At 42.5% G+C, this 24,181-nt stretch overlaps 1 protein-coding gene across 1 annotated transcript in view; it reads left to right on the forward strand.

Moving 5' to 3' along the window:
• The window catches only part of cdh31 (cadherin 31), a 58,018-nt gene that overhangs the window by 24,717 nt on the left and 9,120 nt on the right, over nt 1–24,181 (forward strand). Inside the window, exons 5-12 of the mRNA XM_078544468.1 lie at nt 3,011–3,166; nt 4,264–4,408; nt 7,166–7,338; nt 12,002–12,130; nt 15,432–15,614; nt 17,488–17,732; nt 20,734–20,876; nt 23,168–23,392. Of these exons, the coding sequence (XP_078400594.1) occupies nt 3,011–3,166; nt 4,264–4,408; nt 7,166–7,338; nt 12,002–12,130; nt 15,432–15,614; nt 17,488–17,732; nt 20,734–20,876; nt 23,168–23,392 (1,399 nt within the window). The remainder of the gene's footprint in view (nt 1–3,010; nt 3,167–4,263; nt 4,409–7,165; nt 7,339–12,001; nt 12,131–15,431; nt 15,615–17,487; nt 17,733–20,733; nt 20,877–23,167; nt 23,393–24,181) is intronic.

Here is a 24,181-nt window from a genome sequence, read left to right on the forward strand (position 1 = left end):
CCCTGTCATATATATATCATGTGTAGCTCATTGCTCTTACACAGGTCCAGCAAGTGTTTTTTTTTTTAAGCTTACTTTTGAGCAAGGCTGTCCAATCATGTTGAACAGCAGGTCCAATGGATATGAATTTGGACCCATCATTAAGAATGGCGTGCATTTCGTTGACATGGTCACACTTGTTAAGGATGACTACTCCAGTCCCTTTGTCAGGTTTACTGATGTGTATTGCTGGGTTGGCCTTAAGGCCTCGCAACATTGTAAGACATTTATGTTGCATATAAAAGTCAGACCTGTCTGACTGGCAGATCATATCGGACAGCATGTTCACAATGGGGAAGGTACAAACCATACCCAACGAGCCCGTGCTCGCAAAACTCAAAACAGTGTCCAACATTAGATGTGATTCTGTGATTGGACAACTTACGCTGACAATCAGTTTAAGATTGTCAGTCCGGCTCGCGTTTGTGATGCATTTGCACGTACTGGAAGCTACATATGTTAATACGTAGGGCCCTATTCTTTGCAGATGGAAATAACATGTATGCCTATTGCACCTATTTCAGCTAAAAATAATTGAGAGCCATTCGCTGACTCATTCCTCAGCGTAATGCCTTGACCAATCCGGGTCAAACTGCCTGGTTTGAATTTCAAACAATGCTTGGCAGTTAACTGTCAGTCATCATCACTAGTGCATTCTCCATGGCAATGCCTCTACCAGAGTCCACTTACCAATCGATCAGCACTGTCTTTGCATACAGTATAAATTGTTGTTTTCCCCTTATAATTGGTATTCTTGCAACGTGTCCTGGTGAGTGCGAGACCAAAAGCTTTGTCTCTTTTTTTAGCAACACTCATTCTCAAATGACACTTTTTAAATCTTGTAGCTGTGTTTCCTCATTCTGTAAGAAGACAACACACGAACGATCATTTTGTTTCCATGGAAAACTCCAAAACATTCCGACAACAACATATTTTTCTCAGTGCAAATGTCAGTAGCAAAATTTCCAAGTTTCTTTTTCATGTTACAAATGATTTGGAAAGCTGACGGGCCATGAAGAAACTTTTCTTGAGTATAAGCATCATAGCAGCTTGTTTTTTTCAACTTGAGAGCAAGTCGAGGCACGAGACAGATGCCAATGATTATGCCATCATTGTATTTTATATCTAGGCATTAAAATGAAATACACTTTGTTGAACTTATTTAATTAGGTAGGAGTTACCAGCTTTCCTGATATATATAGTCATCCATGGCTGGATTTTATACCCCCCTGCTGGCGGGTTTGAAGATGGTGAGTTCATTAATTACAGCTGGCAGCCTGCCCATTGCCTGCCTACTTACCCCTTCCCTCACTGCAATTATAACAGCAGCAGGGGTGGCTACCTGCAGCCTGGCCACCAGTGGGCCAATTGAGACCCTTATGTGGGCAATGACTTCTCACTTAAGGGCCTCATCCTGCTGCTGCCTAACCGATGTCTGGAGAGGCCTACGCCAAGCGAACCAGCCTGGTAGATTTCCTTGTGTGGCCTCGGGGGGTGGTGGGGGGGGAAACAACCCTCCTTAACCACCTCCCTGACCTATTGGAGGTCCCCCCCAGCCCCCTCGCTGGGGCCTGTCCACTTTTCACCCAGTGAGACCTCCCCCATACACACCTAAAGCCTGATCCAATGCCAGACACCTCTGCCCTGAAGTAATGGAGACCTTTGGCCTCTAACTGGCAGCTCTCAGATGGGACTTCCTCATCCTGATGATGGACATCCTACCCCTAGCCTATTAATGGCCATTGGAGTTCCCCTCGGGAAACCAGCTCCTTGTATAATTCAACCTCTAGCCACTAGTTTCTTGCTTTTTTTGAAAAAAAAGTGTTTTTTTTAATATACACCAGTGAGATGGTGGTGCATCAAGATTAACTTGTTTCCTTTTTTTGGACATTTCTCTTAAGGAGGCACAGCTTGTATATTTATGAATCCAGCTGCTTTTTTTCTATAACTTGTATGTTTTGTTCACTGCTAGCATCTCTCACACTCTCTCTCTCTTTCACTCCCCCTCTCTCTCTCTCACTCCCTCTCTCTCTCGCACCCCCTCTCTCTCTCTCGCACCCCCTCTCTCTCTCTCGCACCCCCTCTCTCTCTCTCGCACTCCCTCTCTCTCTCTCGCACTCCCTCTCTCGCACTTCCTCTCTCTCTCCCTCTCCCTCTCTCTCTCGCACTCCCCCTCTCTCTCTCTCTCTCGCACTCCCCCTCCCTCTCTCTCTCTCGCACTCCCCCTCCCTCTCTCTCTCTCTCTCCCCCTCCCTCTCTCTCGCACTCCCCCTCTCTCACTCGCACTCCCTCTCTCTCTCTCGCGCACTCCCCCTCCCTCTCTCTCTTTCGCACTCCCCCTCCCTCTCTCTCTCTCGCACTCCCCCTCTCTCGCACCCTGAAACAATACAGCACAAACCAGAAACAGGTTTTACTCCTGCCTGATGCTGGTGTTATGCTCTTTATTTGCACATCCAAAGGTCCTAACACCTACTTGAGGCCTTGGCTGCAGCATTGGTTTGTCCTGAGGCAGCCAGCGCCTTCATGGACTGCACTTGGGGAAACCAATCATAAAGATTGTATGCAACAAAGGAGTTAAGGAATCTACCTGAATGTGGATCCAGGAACAAGAGGCTTGCTCCTTGTGACCCCACGTTTAATCCCCCTCTTGATCACTATCACCACTGACAGCTGACCCTCACTATCTGGCGAGTCCTGGGCTCCTCCCATCTGCAGGATTGGACCCTGCACCCCCAAAAATGTGCACTCCACACTTTCTCGCTGGAATTGCTGGATAGTAATTGGGATGAGAAACCTTGATGCCCTAGCTATTTGGTTTTGTTTTTGAACCCACAATCTTCTTTATCCTCTTTCTTCCCCCCCCCCCCCCCCCCCCAAGCCAAACTCACCAGAACTGATGTGATTATTCTGACTTGGGTTATGTGGTTTCAAAATTATGTTCTCATTGAATTGTGTTCGGTTTTTTTTCCAGATCGAGTCCAGTCTGCAAAAGGAGATTAAAATATACTATTATATCTCAGGACCTGGAGCTACTGAGCCACCCAAGGGAGTTTTTAGCATAGATAAGCACTCTGGTGCAGTTCGAGTGCATCAACCTTTAGACCGAGAACAAATACCTTCATATAAAGTGAGTTCCGTCACTTCTAATCCCTCCCCCTGCTGTGACACACTGACTTGTTGTTAAAATGATCTTTGCTACTTTGCATGAGTCAGGAAGCAACATTGAACAAAGGAATAACAATGTCAATCAAGTGACCTCTTCTCTCCTCCATCCTGTAAATTAATGATTCTCTACTCTCATCATGATTGCTCTGTTTAACTGGGAAGACCAAAGTCATGGGATAAGTTTAAAGTCTTGAGTAACAACACCGGTTAGCACAACCCATGCTCATTGGTTTATGCATATATTCCAATCTAGAAATCTAGCAAAGGCTGACCAATAGCTTCAAAACCAAAAACTGGCTGCTCAAGATAGAAGCCCATGGCATGAGAATGAGCAGTTACCTGGGCTTTGATACTTGGCTTTTGGTGTTGGGGAAGGAAAAAACATATATAGGAAAGTTTGAAAAGGGTAAACCAAATGTTGACAAGATGATCAATGGGGTTAGTCACTCTCTTCCAGAAGGTTTTGAACCTTTAATTTAAAAAAAACAAACATTATGTTTAATTTTAAGCACTTCTGAACTTAGGCCAATCATGTTTCCTTAGTCTGACACTCAAAACTTCTGATGTTTGAACAACATGAATAAAACTATTTGAAGTATGAAACACTCTGGGTTGGCAGCTTAAATTTGTTGCTACAAACTCCTGCTCCATGCTAATTTAGCTCTGTTTACCATAACAAATTGGGTATAAATGAAACCTGTAGTAGCACTGCTGCAAAGATACTCATTATAAAGTGTAATAGAGGAAACATGCTATCTATCTATAGTTTCTTAAAATTGAGGAATATTTTGTCACTATTCTCAAGCATCAGTTAGTGGTAAAAACATCTGTTTGCTTCAGTGGATTTGACACTTAAAATACTACCTCTGGAATGGGTGTGGGTGGGAGGGGTTGATTTACTAACCAACAAGGTAAAGTATATAGAGCTATTTCAATCTGTTAAACAACCAACTAGACCATGGGCTCTGTAGGATATATGTTTTTTGTTCAGTATAAAAAGTTGCTTATTGTAATGCTACGGTTACTGTAATGTCCATTCTTCTCATCCCTTCTGCATAGCTGGTTGCTGTTGCAAAAGATGATCTTGGTGAAATTGTTGAACAACAGGTAGAAATATTTATCAACGTCATCGACCAGAATGATAACAAACCAGAGTTTATCGCTTCGACTTTCTATGGCAATATTACAGAAGGAGCTGCAACAGGTAAATGGATGATTTCTGTTCCAGATCAGATTTCTGAATCCAGAATAAGCCAGCATTTAGCTGACAATAGTTTGCCCATGTGTTCTGATGGATCTGTATCTGATGGGGCAATCCCAAAGTTCAGCAATTGGGAGAGAAAAGAGAAATGCTTGCAACTGCAAGGCTTTCTGTGACCTTGCACCTTGCAGCCAATGAAGTACTTTTCTTTGGAGTGTAGCTGGTCACTGTTGTAGGAAATTTGGCAGCCAATTTGTGCACAGCAAATTCCCACAAAGTTCAATGTCATAATGACCAGATTTTTTTGTGATGTTGAGGGATAAGTATTGTCCAGGACATGAAGGATAACTCTCCTGTTCTTCACAGAGATATTGCAATGAGATCTTTTATGGCCATCCGAGAGGATGGGCAGGACGTCTATTTAACACATTACCTGAAAGGTGATGTTTCCGACAGTGCGGCACTCCCTCCGTACTGCACTGGGAGTGAGCGCCTAGATTTTTGTGCTCAAGTTTGCAGTGGGACTTGTACTCTCAGCCTCCTGACTTAGAGGTGGGAGTGTTACCAACTAAGCCACAGCTGGCACCTTGTTTTACATTGATATCCCAAACCTAAAGCATGTAAATTGATTCCTTTCATACAGCTCCCCTTGAAGTTCATCCATGCTTACATAACTCAAATATAGTTTTGAAAGGAAATTGCAGAAAAATCTTGTAGGGGAAAAATCTCATTGAAATTTTGATGTGAATGAGGAGTTTGTCCCCACTCTTATTAAAATTGGCTTTTGTAGCTCCAGTATATTACACCTAATTGTAGTGTTGCTTTTTCAGAGTCTGTGCATGAAATCTTATCATCAGTTTATTCTAAACCTTTGCTTTGTGTTTGAATGCTTTTGATAAGCTCTGAGCAAGTCACATGTGGCTGTCTTGTTAGAAGTGCCATTTCAATTGAGAGCAAAATTTGATTTTTAGAATTTAATGTGGACAAACAGCTGTTTAAATGAAGATCTCTAGTACAAAATATATACAAGTCCTGCAATATGGTACACTTAACAAGAGTTGAACATTCAATGCGATATATTGCACATAATCAGCTTGTCATTAGAGTTTCACAGAATGATGCTGAGTCTTTCTTGTCCTGAGTCTTTTGATTTGGTAGGAACTGCAGAGAGAGGAGGTGTCCATTGCTTAATCTAATCCAGCCGTGGCCAAAAATGCCTGTACTCCTATGGGACCCATCAAAAATGAATGGTTATTGCACTAAACCTTTAATTGTTCCCTAAATTGCTTTTAGAAGAAAATTAAGATAACTTGTAAAATAAGCATTTACCTCTCCTAGTTCTTGCAATTGACTCTGAAGGACTTCTGAATCTTCCAAAATACACTGGACCACAAATGTCATTCAGAACCCTATCAGGGTCTCTCTGAAAAATGCAGTGACTCACCTCCACTGTTGTTTACACGGGGGATGTTAAACGTAGCATTGCTCCAAGATCAACATGATTTCTGCTTTCGGCCACAAGCTAGCTTCTGAACGTGACAGCTTAGCTGCACAGGGAATGCTGCAGCAGTACGAAGTCCTCTTGAGCCTATGAAGTCCTTTTGCCCCAGACTTTTTCCAGGATGAAATTGCCTAACTTAGTTTTATAAAATGAAACATGTATAATAGAACCATGTTGCCTCCATATAGTAGCATTCAGCACACTGTTCCTTGTACACTGGCTAAAGTAGCATCTTAACTGGTCTTTAGTAAAATAGTCCTTTTTTTCATTATGAGCAGAATGAGGATAATATTGCAGGCTGAGAAGATAAATATTATTGCACCATCTCTAAAAGCATATATGTATTTGTTTTCCTCCCTTTATCAGCAGTGGTTCAGTTGGTAGCACTTTCACCTCCTGATTCAGATGATTCTGCTCAAGTCCCACTCCAGAGACTTGAGCTCAATAATCTAGGCTGAAACTCCAGTGGCTTAAGTGAGGGAGAGCTACACTGTTGGATGAAACATTTAACTGAACCCCTATCTGCCCTCAGATTTATTTTTTATTTGTTCAGGGGATGTAGGGCCAACATTTATTGCCCTTCCCCAATTGCCCATGTTCAGAGGGCATTTAAGAGTCAACCACATTGCTGTGGGTCTGGAGTCACATATAGGCCAGACCAGGTAAGGACGGCAGATTTCTTTCCCTAAGGGACATTGGTGAACCAGATGGGTTTTAACGGTAATCGGCAATGGTTTTGTGGTGGTCATCGGACTTTTAATTCCAGATTTTTGTTAAATTCAAATTTCACCATCTGCTGTGGGTGGGATTCGAACCCAGGTCCGCAGAGCATTCCCCTGGGCCTCTTGAATACTAGTCCAGTGTCAATACCACTATGCCATCTCCCCACTTGAAAGACATATAAGATCCCACAGCATTATTTCAAAGAAGAGCAAGGTGTTATCACTGACGCCCTGACCAATATTTATCCCACAATCAACATCACAAAAACAAATGATCTGGTGATTATCATATTGTTGTTTGTGGGAGCTTACTGTGTGCAAATTGACTGTGGCATTTTCTATATTACAACAGTAACTACACTTCAAAAGCACTTCGTTGGCTGTGAAGTACTTGCTAAAGTTCTGAAGTCATGAAAGGCATTATATAAATGCAGGGTTTTGTTTTTAACCCTGGAATTTTTTTGACATTTGGAGAAATTAATGTCAGGGCTTATGTAACCAGTGTTGGTGTGAGTTAATGTATGTTTGTTTTGGTAGGTACTGCAGTCATGACTGTAGCAGCCACAGACAAAGATGAAAAAGATAACTATAATTCTATAATTGCGTACTCCATTCTGAGTCAAAATCCTGAACTGCCTTTCAGCAAGATGTTTACAATTAGTTCAGCAACGGGATTAATAACTGTACAGCACGGGGGCCTTAACCGAGAGGTGAGTGACCATCGATAAATAAGCCTGTTGAGCAGAGATGATGGGTTTGTCACTAAAATATTAAACATTTTTTTCAAGGTGTAATCAGCTGTTGATTGAAGGTATGCTCTGATACTGTAGAGTGGCAGGGGTGGGGAAGATGATGGAGAAAATGTGATTGCCCTTTCAAAGAGACATTCTGGTGCAACCATCTTTCTCTCCATCCACATTTGGGCATTGCCTTGTTATAGTCATTAATTCACTGGAAATGGTTACATTGGGTGAGATGAAGTACACATGGAAAACTCACTAAATGTAAAACTGCACAAATGATACACAACAAATCAACTATCCCAAAGAATGGGGCCTGGATTTTCATGCCTCCAACCATGTTGGAACAGAGGTGGTGGGGGGGAGGGGGGATGTGAATTTAAAAGGGGCAGACGGGACCTAATTTTGGGATTCCCTCCCCCAGTTTGTGTTGGTGTGGAAGTGAGCCAGTACTGTACTGCCAGCCTGGCCGGTGTCGTTGCAGGGGTAGGCATCTCCTGTGATATTCATGGAGTCAGGCCGGGTTCTCTGTGACTCATGGTTCATCGCCCCTCAGGAATCGTGAACCATAGTCTAGATGACAGTACATTCTGTTTTTTATTTTGAAACATGACTTCAAATGTCTAACCCATGCTTCCCTAATGCCAACTCATGCCTCCAATGGCCCCTCATACCCTCCATGGCAACTCATGGCACTTCCTTCACGCTCACCCAGAATGCACTCTGTACAAAACAAATGAACCCTATAGCAATAATATATCCTGTGGAACTGCTGTAAAAGCACCTATTCAGATTTTTCTTTTTTTTTAAAAAAACTGCTTGCTACAACCCTATAAAAGTGTTAATCAACCAGACATTTAAGGTGTCAAGAATGGAAGCTATATGAGCTGCTGCCTTGAACCACTAGTCTGTTTGGTATAGGTGCAGCCACAGTGCTGTTAGGGAAGGAGTTCCAGGATTCTGACCTGGCGACAGTGAAGGCACAGTGATATATTTCCAAGTCAGGATGGTGTGTGGCTTGGAGGGGAATTTGCAATTGATAGCGTTCCCATGCGTCTGCTGCCCTTGTCCTTCTAGATGGTAAAGGCCACACCTTTGGAAGGTGCTGTCAAAGGAACCTTGGTGAGTTTCTACAGTGCATCTTGTAGATGGTACACACTGCTGCCACTGTGCATCAGTGGTGGAGGGAGTGGATGGGGTGTCAATCAAGTGGGCTGCTTTGTCCTGAATAGTGTCGAGCATCTTGTGTTGTTGGAACTGCACTCATCCAGGCAAGTATTCCATCAGACTCCTGATTTGTGCCTTGTCGATGGTGGACAGGCTTTGGGGAGTCAGGAGTTACTTGCCACAGGATCCCTGGCCTCTGACCTCCTTGTAGCCACAGTTTTTATATGACTGGCCCAGTTCACTTTCTGAGCAATGTAGAGTTGCCAACTGTGATTGAGTATTCTTGGAGGTTTCATCACACGACTTGCCTCCACACTCTTGCCATTAGTTGGCCAACACATCTACCCTTGACATACTGCCTTCCTTTGCCAATTGCAATGCAAAAAGAGTCATTGCCCAATTGGATGATGCTTGACTATCAGCCAAACAGCCTTTTATTTCCCATTTTTTCAATATTTTTATATTTGGTAAAGAGAGATGTTCAAAGAAAATGGCAAGAAAAATCTTTTAATGCCTTGATTTTTCTCCAGGATTGCATTCAGCAATGTCCTGGAGATTGAATTTCAGTTCCTGGAGACTCCAGGCCAATCTTGGAGGGTTGGCAACCCTAGGTCAAGGGCGACCCCCAGGATGCTGATGTTGGGGGATTCAGTGATGGTAATGTCATTGACTATCAAGGGGAGATGGTTAGATTCCCTCTTGTTGGAGATGGTCATTGCCTGGCAGTGAGTGGCATGGAACATGTGTGCCACACAGCCCAAGCCCAAATGTTGTCTGGGTTTTGCTATGTATGGGCATGGACTGCTTCAGTATAGTCGTGAATGGTGCTGAATATTGTGCATCTGCAAGCATCCCCACTTCTGATTTTATGATGGAGGGAAGGCCATTGATGAAACAGCTGAAGGTGATTAGGCCTAAAACAGCACCCTGAGGAACTCCTGCAGTGATGTCCTGGGGTTGAGATGATTGACCTCCAACAACTATTTTCCTTTGTGCTAGGTATAATTCCAATGAGTGAAGACCCTAATTCCCATTGACGTCAGTTTTGCTAGGGCTCTTTGATGCCACACTCGGTGACTGCCCTTGACATCGAGGCAGCATTTGCTCTCGCCTCTCTTCTGGAGTTCAGCTCTTTTGTCCATGTTTGGACTAAGGCTGTAATGAGCTCGGGTGTTGAGTGGCCCTGGCAGAACATAAACTGAGTGTTAGTGAACAGGTTATTGGTGAGCAACTGCTGCTTGATAGCAGTGTCAATGACTCCTTCTGACTTTGCTGATCATCGAGAGCAGACTGATGGGGTGGTAATTGGCCAGGTTGGATTTTCCTGCTTTTTGTCGGCAGGACATACTGGGGCAATTTTCCACATTGTTAGGTGGATGCCAGTATTGTAGCTGGGCTGAAACAGTTTGGCTAGTTCTGGAGCACAAATCCTCAGTATTATTGCCAAATATTGTCAGGGCCCATACCCTTTGTGGGATCCAGTGTCTTCAGCCATTTCTTGATACGTGCAGTGAATTTATCTTGCTCAAATCTTCCCAAAGACAAGGGAATCAAAGGTTATCAGAGTTAGATGGGAATGTGGAAATCGAAACACACGTGGATCAGCCATGATCTTATTGAATGATGGAGCAGGCTTGAGGGGTCGAATGGACTACTTCTGTTCCTATTTCTTATGTTCTTATGTCCTTAGATAAACATTAAGCCATTGACAAAACAGATTGTAGAAAAAAATAGCTTATTATAACATCATAAGTGTTAATCAGGAAAAGTTTTCCTTCTTCCTTGCTATATCAACAAAGTAAAACCTTTTATGAGCACTTGGGCTTTCAGCCACACCTCATTATGTATGCTTAGCTTAGAGCCCAGCCTCCTGTAAAAGGTTTTACTTTAATTAAAAACAAAGTGCTGGAAACACTCAGCAGACTGTGCAGCACCTGTATAGAGAGAAACAGTTAACAGTTCAGTTCCAATATGACACTTCTTCTGAACTGAAGGCAGTCAGAAATATGATGGGTTTTATGCTGTTGAGAAAAGGTTGCCGGGTGGGGGGGTGGATGTGGTGGGGTGGGGGTCAGGTAGAACAAAAGGGAAGGTCAGGGATAGGGTATAGGCTGGGAGGGATTAAATGACAAAGATGTCATGGAACAAAAGATAAAGGGAGTGGTAATGGTAGTAGTAAAGAGATAAAACATTGGTCCAAAGGAAATGTTAATGGCAGAATAAAGCTCTGAATTAGAGACATGTAAACCAGATGCAGACTGGTACATGGCAAAATAAAAAGTGAATCAAAATGGAAGACAGAATGTTGAGCCTAGGAGGCTGTAAAGTGCCTAATCGGAAGACGAGGTCTTTTTCCTCCAGTTTGTGTTGGCCTTCACTGGACCATTGTCTATTTAAGATGAAACTGGATTAATTGCGTTTGACATAGGAAGACACAGTGCTATGAGAGAATTTGTGGGAATTGGATTAGTTTTGAATTGCTCCAACAATGACGAGAGGCCAAATTGTCTGCTGCATTGTACGTTTAAAGGTTTAGAAATTCAGGCATGACTATTTTGGGTGCCTTGCCCACACAGTCTTAACAGCCCACACTCAAATGAGAAGGTTCAAGGAGTTCTGGATTTTGGTTCTTGAATCTTTTATAGTGTAGGTGATGCTGGGATAGGATGCTGTATAGGTTGTGCTCCATCGAGTTGGATTGCAAGGGTCCGGAGGAGGAATGGGTGAGTCTGAGTCTATGATCGAGGTTTGATGGGGGATCAAGTAGGAAGAATGTTGAGCTCAGGTGTTGTGTTGGGCGATCAGGGTCAGGGGTGCCATCAGATCTGGTGGGAAGATTGCAGATCTCCGGAGTTGATGGGGCGGGAGCAGGTGGTTGCTGGGATGTTGAGGCTAGGACCAGTGGAGAGATCGGGGACGGGGGAACCTGGAGGGCTGATGCTAGTAGAAGATCTTGGCAGTGACTGGTGTTTATGGCAAGTACTTAGCTTTTTTTAAAATTTGTGTGGTGTTTAACATTGCTTGCTTTTCCCAGAACCAATCACATTGCTTGCTTTACCCAGAACCAATCAACAGTGGAACTGGCTGGCTTTGTGGTAAACCAAAACTGCAGCAAGGACCAGAACCAGATGTTGGCTCCCTTATTTGTAAATGGACTAACGCCTGCTTCAGTAAAGGATGCCTCTTGTTTGTCCTTTATCAAAATGGAGTCCAGCATGATCAAACACCACTTCGGTCCTCAAAGCACCTGTGGCACCTGTACAATGTTCATATAGTGTTTGACCACTATTTGTCAAGCTACCAATATTTGTAAATAAAGGGGCATGAGAAGCTGAGATTTGTTTTGAACAATTGCGACTCAAAAACAAGGAGACTGTTGGCTGCAAGAGCATTAGTGCACTCAAACAGAATTTGATATATAGATATGTAATATATGTGTATGTTCTTCCATTTTGTTTTCCCCCAGAGTGTGAATAAATATACACTTGAAATTCAAGCAGCAGATATAGAAGGAAAAGGTTTCACCACCACAGCCAGAGCAATAATCTCTGTCACCGACGCTAATGATAATGTCCCAAAATTTGTGACAAAAGAGGTAAACTTTTCTTATCAAATGAGTTCAAAATGTCTCTGAGTGTGGTAACTGGCCCTTTAAACTTAAAATGCAAGTGAACTTTTTTTCTTATTTCATTGATGTGGATTTTGAGGTACTGTGTTCCAAAACAGTTGCGGCCATAACTTCCGTGGAATGGCAATCCCAGTCGGATTGCCGCTCTGCACCTAGTTACTTACACTGAAATGCAGCCGCACCTTTCTCGCTCGATCTTCCAACTTGGCTGGATGTAAAAAGTATAGTGGATGCAGGAACCCTCTCAGTTGAGTGCAGGAGAGTTGGGGGAAAGGACCCTCCTCTCCTTTTATTGCACAAGCTGCCATAAGGTTTAAAGGTCCAGCCACTTTGAAAATCCAGGGACAAGGTAAACGTGTAAGGTAAGTGGGTAGGATGGGAGGGGGTGAGGTTGGATGGGTGGGTGGGCCCTGGGTGAGGTTGGGGAGTGGAGTGGAGTGGTAGGGGTGGGGAGGCCGGGTGCTCGCTGCGTGTGAAGTGGTTGGAGGAAAGTTAGTTGCTCACCATGTGTGACGGATGGTGGGGGTTAGGGGAGGTCGGGTGCTCGCTGTGGGTGACTGGTGGGAGGATAGGTCGGGTGCTTTCCCTGGGTAAGGGGTGGGGGAGAGCTATAATTACCTAGGAGCTAGAAGTGGTTTTAAATGAATAGCTATTCCTGTAAGAACCATCCAAAGACTGCAATTTAAATCAGCGTTTCAGATGGTTCCCAGTGCAGGGCAATTGCCCAACATAAGTTTGGACTTCCTGGGCAATTGCTGTGCAATCCTTATGTGGGGGCCTCTGGGAGATCCTCCAGTGGTACACCCTGAATATGATGCTCTGGGGATCGGAAGTTATGGGTCAAGATGTATTGTATTAATTTTCTTTGCTTTCAGTTGTGTTTGCAAAAGTACCTTTACCTTGCTGGGAAAATCTATCAAATTAGGCTGACTTTGTACCCAAGTCACCGGTGAAGGAACAATGGTTTCACATAGTTAACATGTAGCCAGCTACAAATTTACAGTTGACTGAATTTTGATGGATCATGCATTTCTTTAAATAGTTCTAACATTGAATAAAGAAAGTAGTGGATTAAAGGCCATATTTGATCCAATTTTGTTTTCAGTTGATTTAATAGGCACACCATGAAATTAGTAGATACCTGTGGATAAACCTGAATTTGAGTATTGGTGAAAAATGACATGTCGAAGCTTTTTGTCCTCTTGCACCCATCAGGACATGCAAGAATATTAAATCTAAAGGAAACAATAATTTACACTTCATGAGAAGCGAGTGCTGATTGGTTGGCAAGTGGACTCTGATAGAGGTGTTGCCATGGAGAATGCACCAGTTAATTGATGACTGACAGTTAACTGTCATGCTTTGCTTAAATTAAACCTGGCAGGTTGATTCTGATTGGTCAAAGCATTGCCCCAGAGAATAGCTGTCACCTATTTAGTTCAGTAGGCACAGGCAAAGTGCTTGTACATGTTCTTTCTGTCTGCAAAGCACATGTAAGTGCTCCACACTGCGAGCCTGACTGGTGATTTCAAATTGGCTGTCAGTGTAATTCTTAACACAATCAGGATTGTTCAGCAAGTGTTGTCCATAAGACCATAAGACATAGGAGAAGAAATTAGGCCATTCTGCCGATCGAGTCTGCTCTGCCATTCAATCATGGCTGATAAGTTTCTCAACCCCATTCTCCCGCCTTCTCCAATTACAGAATCACATCCAATGTTGGACACTGTTTTGAGTTTTGCAAGCTCGGGATGGTTGGTTACAGCCTTTACCTTGCCTGTTGGGAACAGTGACTGGGACACGCTGTTTGATGTGACCCACCAGTCTTTGGGACGTACGACCTAATACCTAGCATCACACCGGCACTGAAATTCATCTACCATATTACTCATTTGAGAGCTAGGCAGAATATCTTTTTGGCTTGACGGCAGCCTCCTGTTAGTGGTGAACACCACTCGTGCTGCGATTGCATAGTAGCAGTGTGAAACAGCTAGCTTCACCTGTTACTCAAATTTTTGAGAAACCTTACACTTCCAGGGTAATCTGAGGTAGACTGGGCACTTTTTAGAGGTTGCCAATCGGTCCCAGGCCATTTGCTCACCATGCAAACTTGATGCTGAAATAGGGCGAATCAAAGCCATCCTGTGAAATGAGAGCTACCCTGATCCGATCATTGCACGCTGTACATTGGGCAAACTCATGAATGGGACTAAAGCCATCACTTTCAGTCCTGGAAAGTGCCCAGTGTACTTCAGATCACCCTGGAAGGGTAAAGTGTTTCAAAAATTTGAGCAACAGGTGAAGCTAGCTGTTTCACGCTGCTACTATGCATAGCAACATGTGTAGCATTCTCCATTAACAGGAGGCTGCCGTCAAGCCAAAAAGGTATTCTGCCTATCTCTCAAATGAGTAATGTATTATACGAATTTCAGTGCCAGTGTGATGCTAGGTTTGTCGGCCGTACATCCCAAAGACTGGTGGATCTTATCAAACAGCTCGTTCCATCGGCAGTTTCCCAACAGGCAAAATACAGACCCTACCCATCAGCCTGGGTTTGCAAAACTCAAAACCGTGTCCAACATTAGATGTGATTCTGTGATAGGACAACATTTGCTAAATAATCCTTAGTGGGCTAAGAATTACACTGACAACCAATTTAAGATTATCAGTCGAGCTTACTGTGTGGTGCACTTGTGTGTGCGAGAAGCTAACCAATCAGCACACTCTCTTATGAAGTATAAATTGTTTCCTTTACATTTGGTATTCTTGAGAATGTCCTGACGAGTGCAAGATGAAAAGCTTCACATGTCTTTTTTTTCCAGGATTCTCAAGTTCTGTATTACCAAATGACTGTGTGTTCGTAAATCTGAATTTCTGCAAACGGGTTCATCCAATGTTATTAGTGACCTAAAGGCCACATCTAGTGTTATGAAGCCCTGCAGGCCGGGAGGTCCTAGTTCTGATCACTGATGCACTGGATCATAATCCAGGGCCACTTGACGCTAGTGACAGGGATCAAGGTTAGAATTGCTTGTAATGCTGTCAAGGGCCAGTAGGCTCCCACTTGATGAATGGCTATTTGGACAAAAATGTCGAAGGGTTGGACTTGTGCAACAATTCAGCAGCAAATTGTTAGTTGTTTCAGGAAATTGGCATTGAAAGAGGGAGCAGTCATCCCATCAACCTGTGCTGAATTTGAATCCAGATCTTGAGATGGGGCATTGTGCTAATCTACTTTCTCTAATGACTATATTTTTCTGACCTGTAGGTTACTGTAGAAGTTCCTGAAAATGAAGTGGATTATTTCGTAACAAGCCTCTCTGTCACTGACGATGATGAGCGAGGTACACCCGGCTGGGAAGCCGTTTACAGGATAGTTTTTGGGAATGAGAGAGGACAGTTCAGCGTGAATACTGACTCAGAAAATAATGGAGTCCTCAAGATAGTTAAGGTAGGTCATTCCATTCTGATGGTAAATGTTGTTTATGTTGTTAGATAATTCAAAATATTTGGCAATTGATATAATCTAGGAATTGGTTTCCCACATGTCCTGCAGGCCATGGGTGTGATAATGGCTCCAGGGTCAAACACCAGGTGTGCACTAACCCAGTGATGATATTAAGGTACTAAGGTGTAATGTGTACATCTATTGGATTTTATTTCTCATTTTGATCATCAAGATGACTTAAAAGCCATTTTTAAGGGGTGTAAGGGAATGGATTAACATTTATGTAATCTATGGGAAAGCTCAATGTTTCACTAAATGTTAAAGATTTTTTTGGGTCTCCATACTGAAGGAAGAAGAAACAAATTAACATCGCTAGTGGTATCATTCATTCAAAGGTCATATGGTAAATTTTGACTTTGTACAATGGTGTATAACAGATGACAGAAAATCTGCCTGTTTTACATGTCTCCGTGTTTTTTTTCCATTACCTTCAATGGAAATAAAAATAGGAAAGATATAAAATGAACTGATTTGCTATCACCCATTTTACACTACTGCGCAGTCAAAATGACTTCCACCTTATTTTCAGTAATGATATGAGAGAATTTTGTTGAGAACGTTAGCTATTAATGATCGAAAACAGTTCAAAATGACATTTTAGTGAAAAGGTGGACTACCGACATCAGTTGTGTCAGGAGTTCCACTTTTCAGGTACTGCAATAATATAGTTTTCGTTGCAAAAGAAAAAGCAACCTAACGCTCCCTTGCTATAGAGATACAACAGAGTTGGAAAAGGCCCAGCAAAAGCTCATAGTCAACAGAAAATGGGATGTTGTGTGCAAGTTTTGTTTAAAGTAGTCCAGAGACTCAGTGGTACGCTATTGTGGCTGAGTGCTATACATTAGAATCGTTACATTAGTTCGAGTTGTGAAACTGAGCCTCAAAGACATGGGGCTGGATTTTATACGCTCCCCCCACCTCCCCCGGGGCGAGTGTGTTTTTGGGGGTTGGGGGGTGGCAGCATGTAAAGTCTGTCGGGTGGCTAGCCCCTCACCTTCCTGCCCACCCCCAACCTGCTCCCCATACTATGGGGGTGTGTAAGGCACCCACTAGCCCGCCAGCCCATAGGCTCTTAACTACACAATTAAGGGGCAATTAGGGCTTCAAAGGACTGAAGTCTGCCTGTGCCACCATAATAGTCTGTCTTCCACTGGTCAGTTTAAAGTGGGCAGGCCATTTTTTCACCAGCTTTGGTAAAAGGCTGGGAAGGAAGGTATCACCTCCTTTTTGGAGAGTGTCTTGTGTGCACTGGGGGCACCTGGCCCTACGATCATGCCCCTCCCATGCCTCCTCACCTGGCTTTCAAAACCCACCTCCACCTCCCTTACACCCCTCCCTAAGCTCCCCAGTCCCTTTCAATCCAAAGCCCCTGACTTAACCAAGTCTAGTGGCCATGTCCTCTTCTCACTGTTCAGTCCTGAGGCTGCTAGAGCTTTAATCAGATGGGCTGGGCTTCTACCCACTGAGGGCCTCGCATCATTTAAGGCCACCCAGAGTGTGTATTGGCTGCAGGGTGGCCTTGTTGAAAGTTAGTCGGTTTGGCACCGACTTTTACCCCCGTAAAATTCAGCTGCTGGTATTTTGTGGTCAAATGGCTCTAACATCTTAGAAAAAGTGTCTTCCCAAATTTTCTTTCACAAATAATGAGCAATGCCATTTTGTTAACATTGTACAGGTGACATTTCCTGTGAATGTGACTCATTGTCATATGCATATCAGTAAGCTTCAGTTTTTCTACAAACTTTTTTTCATGGAAATAATGCCTCTTTACTGCTGCATGTTTGAGTTTGTTGATCTTTTGTCTTTCTATATGTAGTCCTTGGATTATGAGAAGAGCAAACAGCATCGGGTGATCGTTGAAGTAAAGAATGAAATAGAATTCATCTCAACCATGCCACTCTCTTCTGCTACAGTCATCATCAATATAAAAGATGCTAATGAAGCACCAATATTTAATCCAGAAACAAAGGAAGACCAGCAACCTGAGAACCTGCCAGTAGGAAGTACAATAACTGCATACACCGCGAAGGACCCTGACACTGCTCAAGTGCAAACCATTAGGTATAAAATGGATTCTTTGGGAACATTTTCAATTTAGTGCTAACTTCCTGTTCCGAAATGTCTGGCAGATGGAGAACGTGCCACTGGAAGCTATTCAAAGCATTAACCTGTTGTATGTTCCCTGTTGTTGGGAATGTTGACGTCTCAGGGTAGATTCTAACTGTGTTGGCGCAAAGCAGATGGTTATGAATTGGCTGAAGATCATAGTTAGATTCTTGGGCAAGCAAGTAGATTTTAAAACCTGTAAAATGGCATTGTAATGTTTTGGCCCAGAATTTGCAGGTGTAATGACAGTGACACAGTGACACAGTGAGTACTTGTCATTGCTCTGTAAAATGGACAACACATTCTGGCATCCACACATGCATTGTTAAATATGCAAACCTGGAAGTTGTTGTCAGGTCAGAGGCTAAGAATCCTGCAGTGAGTAACTCTCCTTCTAACTCGCCAAAGCCTGTCCACAATCTACAAGTCACAAATATGATGGAATACTCTCTTCTTGCCTGGATGAGTGCAGCCCAAACAACACTCAAGAAGCTCAACACCATCTAGGATAAAGCAGCCCGTTTGGCACCCATCCACAAACATTCACTCCCTCCTCCACGGATGCATAATGGCAGCAGTGTCAAGCATCTACAAGATGCACTGCAGAAACACACCAAGGCTCCTTGGACAGTACCTTCCAAACCCACGACCACTACCATCTAGAAGGACAAAGGGCAGTAGATACATGGGAACTCACCACCTGGAAGTTTCCCTCCAAGCCACTCACCATCCTGACTTGGAAAAATATCGCCGTTCCTTCACTGTTGCTGGATCAAAATCCCAGTGAGAATAATGCTTAAGTTAAAATTCATGTCAACTCCCTGATTTTATACTGATTGCAGCTGTGAAGGCTGTAACAGCACACCCTGTAGAGGAGCAGCGTATACTTTTTTCTTATTCATTCAAGGGCTGTGGACTTCACTAGCTAGGTCAGCATTTATTGCCCATCCCTAATTGCCTTTGAGAAGGTGGTGGTGAGCTGCTGCTTTCAACCACTGCAGGAATTAGGGGTAACTGAGGTTTCAGTGGGCTAAGTCATCAATACTCAACAATGCCTCTGGCCCTGAAAACTTTTTATTTTAAAGTGTGAAATCTAATTCCCTCTGAATAACATTAAAATCACAGAATTTTAATGGCACAAAAGGTGGCCATTCGTCCCATCGTGTCTGCACTGGCTCTCTAAATGAACATTATGACCTAGTGCCATTGCCCTGCCTTTTCCCCGTGCCCCTGCTCATTGTTTCTATTAACATAATCACCTAATGCCCTCTTGAATGCCTCAATTGAACCTGCCTCCACCACAAAATTTGCATGGTCCTAAATTTTATTTTTTAAAGTTTGAAATTTCAGTCCTCCCTTAATCCCATATGCATGTCCCAATCTTTGTTTCTTTTCTGTACAATGATTAAAATGTGAATTATAATTTTATTTCTCAATTTGCTGTCTAAGTATTTTACAGTCTGGTTGATCAGCTTGCTTGTACTGTTGCTCAACATTGCAGATGGTGCCAAAATCAAAGTCATGTCAGAATAGAGGAAATCCACACTCTGGAGCCTGTTATATCTTTGTGGGCATTTCTTTTTTTTCACATCTGCAGTAGGTGGCAAGCTTTGGTGCTGAACGCAGAACCCAGACTTTGTTTTTGTCTCATGTACTTAAGCAAGTCGTTTCACGTGCGATTTAATTCCAGTCAATTGCACCATAGCTTTAGTCAATGGTGGTAGACTCCTTGCTATTAGAGTATATCCAAGCTGTAATTAACTTCACTGTCTTCTATGTGTCCTTCCATGACTGAAGAGTCCAATGAAGGATCAGCATGGACACCCACAGAACTGGCTGTTCGTGTTGTCATTGTTGGTGCTCGGGAGAATGTTGGCAGTTGCACCACCTCTGGCCTCCCTCTGGTCATGTCAGATGTTGCAAGCTTGGCGTAGATGGTCCTCAAAACATGCTGAATCAAATTCGCCTCCAGATGGGCCGGTTGGCTGCAGTGTTTTCTCAAGACTGGTTGTCTGCAATGCAGAAGTTTCTAAGGCTCGAGCCTTGAGCCATTAGTCAATGAGCTTGTGTTCACACGGCTTCATGCATGCAGCCTGCAGATTTGAGATCACTGCATATTTTTGTATCATTCTTTAAACTGAAAGAGGCTGGGAAATGTCATTAGCTTATTACAAGATGTACTGCATTGCTCTTGTATCTTCCTGTGTATTGTCACCTCTCTTTTTTATGTTTTATTATAATCTTTTTTCTTTTGAACAGTAAATACATTGTTTTCTCTCCCGCTGTATCTTCACTGGTTTGTAAATGACTAATTTTACAGTCGCTTCCTCTATGCTTTTCTATTGTCTCCTCCAGTGTCGTCGTCTCCTCCCCATGCCCTGGCAAATGCCAACAAAATGTGATGAGCTTTTAAGAACTCAAACTCTGTTTCACTACTTGATGTCATTCAACTTTGCATGATGGACATATTATCTAGTTGGTATTATCTGATAGAAATTGTAAACTTGAAAAAAATCAATAGCTTGTCTGCCATTTTTCTTGATACAATGTGTATGCCCCTGCCCACTCACAGACTGACCAGGTATCAAATGCCGTAGATGGGGCCTCCTTTGCATCCATGATCCCAACTGTTCTAGAGATGAAATTGGTGCGATTAAGGGTTCACTAAACAAAATGTTTGACGTGTGTTTAATGCTAAGGGTTTTTTTTAAAACAAGCAATGCTCATTTAAGTTGTCCCAAAAGAAGTCCAAGTACATTTTTCTCACATGCCATGATTACACAGTTGCAGAGCTTGTTACAGGCATTGTAATTCTATGCTGAAGTATTTGCTTACTCCTAAATGGCAGATTTGAATGAAGGTATATTGGGTTTAAGATGGAAACTGTTTTTGTCAATTTTTTCTGATGTTTTTTTTTAAAAAAGGTATTTGTGGCAATTTTTGTTGTGTTTTCCAGATACCGAATGGGGAGTGACCCAGCAAAATGGTTTGAAATTGAGCAAGATACTGGCATCATTAAACTAATTAATAAAATGGACAGGGAATCAGAATATGTTAAGAACAGCATATACACTACAACAATCCTTGCTTACGATGATGGTAAGTATAACTTGACTTTTTCAGTGTTATTCATGCCTTAATAGCTTGGCATCCTTTACCTGTGACTGCTGCAATATTTGTCTTCTAGTGGTTATGTCACAAGTTAGTGATGTGAATTGTCTTGGCTGATTTGGCAATTAGTTTGAAAATTCTTTTGTTCAAAATGCAGCAGTTTTTTTCTGTGGCGTCTCCAACTTCTGGTGCTTTAGGCCTGACTTGGGCCATAATGGCCATATCCTTTTTAAAATTACCACCTCATAAATGTCGCCCTCCATCCCAACTGCAAACAGTAGGTGAGGGGAAAATGAAACAGTTTCTAAAAGTAATATCTTCAGATTAGAATCAAACTGTACAAAACATTGGAAAAATTAAATTTATATTGGTGTTTTCTTCTTCCTCACCTTGCTTCTAAATTGCCTGCCTGCTTATCATGGTGTGTGTAATGAATTGTGATGGTACAACTTGGCTAAAACTATATAATGCCACGACGCATTGAGCCTCCACAGTTTTAGTTTGTAATTCTCCAACATTTGAAGCCCAAATAAAATTTCCAACTCCATGATTGATACAAAACCCCTCTCTTGTGCCCCACAGAGAGACGAGGCTTTGAAAAGAAGTAGTAGTGGAGGAATGTAGGAAGTTACAAATTCGTATGCACGGGTAACTTTATTCACTTAAGGAATCATAAACATTTAGCCTTGGCTTTCTGATATAGGAGGGTGGGATTATCCCTGGAGGGTGGATCGAGGAGAAACTTTCATTTTCCCCCTGTCCTGATCCCTTTGATCCTGGCTGTGTTTTTAGCCAGGGGGTATTTGCTTGCTGGATGTGAGTTCACCAACATCCCAGAAGAATAATAGTAGACTGGGAGAGACTTTCTGGGGCAAACCTGAATGGGTGGGGCTTTCACAATGGGAAGAAAGCAGTCGCTGAGCTGCTTAATGTTTTTATTTAAGAGAAACAGCTTATTCTGTCCATGCGCTCAGTGTGCTAATTATCCCACTGAGGCCTTTAATGCCAACTATTGAATTCTGGTTGCCAGGACTAACATGTGGCCCCTGGATCCAAGGATTGAGTAGTGAATGAAAGTAGGGGGGGAAAGAAACGTGGTTAATATTGTGTTTATCTCACATTAATTTCGCTAGTATGTACCTCTTCTCACATGGACTGTTGAATTCAGGCCGTCGAATCCACCCTCAACAAGGGGAAAAGAAAGGATATGGTGGCGCCAGTTCTAAGCCCATTCCTAACCCTATCCATGCCAGATCCACTTGAAAAGCTAGCTGTAGCAGAAAAGCCTCTGCTTTTATATTTCGCTTAGAAAAGTTTTATGAGTTGGGTTATAAATGGAGAAGGCAAGTAGAACTGTTTTGAAAAGTAACATCTGATGTGACAAGTTCTGCAACTTTGTAAGAAATTTATTTCTTTGATTTCTTTCCTCCATATCCTAGCTAATCAGCACAGTTAAGTTACTTGATTCAATGGGAAAATGCATGGTGGTTTTTATCTGCTGCAGAAAAATTGTGCCACCCACAGATTTAATGTGTGACGAGGCTTTAAAGAATGTAAATGATGCTCATTTAAACCCTTTAAAAGCTGAAGTTTTTTGATGAACAATGAGAAAGTTAAGAGGGCAAAGCCTTTGGGAATGATACTTGCAAGCAATAGGACTAAAACAAAATAAAATTGTAACCTTGAGTGAATTCTTCCCCAGCAACTCTAGTATTCTGTCCTGTTTCTTATTGGTTATGTTACTGTTGGTCTTTAACACACTATGCTGAAGGAGGGAATTTCCTTGGGTGTTCTGATTAGCCAGTGTAACTTGGAAAAAAATCCCCTTCATGCATTTGACCATTGACATTTCTTATGGGAATGATTTTATATAAGAACAGAAAAATGTTGGTTTTAAATCTTGAAAGGTGGCATCTGAGAAGTGGAAATATGCCAAATTAATATGGAAAAAGTAAATCTGAAATGTCACTTTAAATTGAGAGTAGGTCAAGGAAGCAGAGGTTCAGACTGGTAAAAGGCAAATTTGCCTTGTATCAGAAAGTTGTTTCACATGCGTGGAATTGATAGTGCAGTAGAGGCAACAAAGCTAGAGCCATTTAACATTAAACCTGGTGCAGCGATAGGGAGACTTTCGAATCTTTTCAGATTAATGAATTAAGGTGGGTTGACTGGATCCGCTCATTCACTGATCATGTGAAAGGATACTGACTGATTCAGTCAACTAATGAACTTTCACCAAGCTTACTTTAGGATTCAGAATTGCATTTTTGTCTCAACAGGGAGTCCAGCTGCTACAGGTACTGGGACACTCCTCCTGGAGCTTGAAGACATCAATGATAATGCACCCATCGCCACTGCTCCTTTACACCTTTTGTGCAACAATAATGCTGTCCCTGTCAATGTAACCATTATAGACAAAGACATCCCACCCAACACCTCACCTTTCACTGTGATGCTAGTTCATGGAGCTGAGCAAAACTGGACTATCAAAAATACAGAAAATGGTAAGCAACATGTATTTGAAAGGATAGTATTATTCAAAAAAAATAATAAATTCCTGTCTATTTTTCTCTTCTTTCCCAATCACTTTGGTCTTCCTCTTTCAGCAATTTTTTCCCCTCTGAAGGTGTTGACTGCTTGCTGGACATCAGCATACTTCTCTATTGGGAATCATTGGAGAATGATCAGTCTAAGTGAATATTTGTGCTTCCCACATTCCAACTCCCACAACAATGTGCATTTATCTAGCCTTTAACTTCATTTATCTAACCTTTAACTTCATTTATCTAGCCTTTAACTTCATGAAGCATCCCAAGATGTTTGACAAATGGGCACAAGGAAACTAATGCTAAGCTGGGAAGAAAAAGAATAGGAGAAATGACTGAAAGGTTGATCAAAGAGATTGCTTTTTAGTGATGGAGAGGAGCTCCACAGAGATGACTGGTGGCTGTTTCTCCAAAAGTGAAGTGGAGGGAGAGGAGATCGAAAAAGCCAAAGTTAGAGGAATGGTGTTGGGGAATGCAAAGCTGATGTAGATCACAGAGGAGGATAATGAGTGGTTGCAACTTAGTGTATGTATGCATGAAAACTTGGTCAGGTTGAGTTAACTGAGATTGGAAGTACAAGACCATGAGGGAAAATGTCAAAAAGTGAAAGTGTCAGGCATGTTTCAGGATCTTAAAAGCAGAGGGGATCAGTATGGATGGAAATGGGTGATGTTGAGGAGCTGGTTGAGTGTTTTGGTGATGGTAAGGATGCAGATCTTAAAGCTCAGCACAAAGCTGAACAGAGGG

Source organism: Cetorhinus maximus, chromosome 6 (genome assembly GCF_964194155.1).
Source record: "Cetorhinus maximus chromosome 6, sCetMax3.hap1.1, whole genome shotgun sequence".
NCBI lineage: Eukaryota > Metazoa > Chordata > Chondrichthyes > Lamniformes > Cetorhinidae > Cetorhinus > Cetorhinus maximus.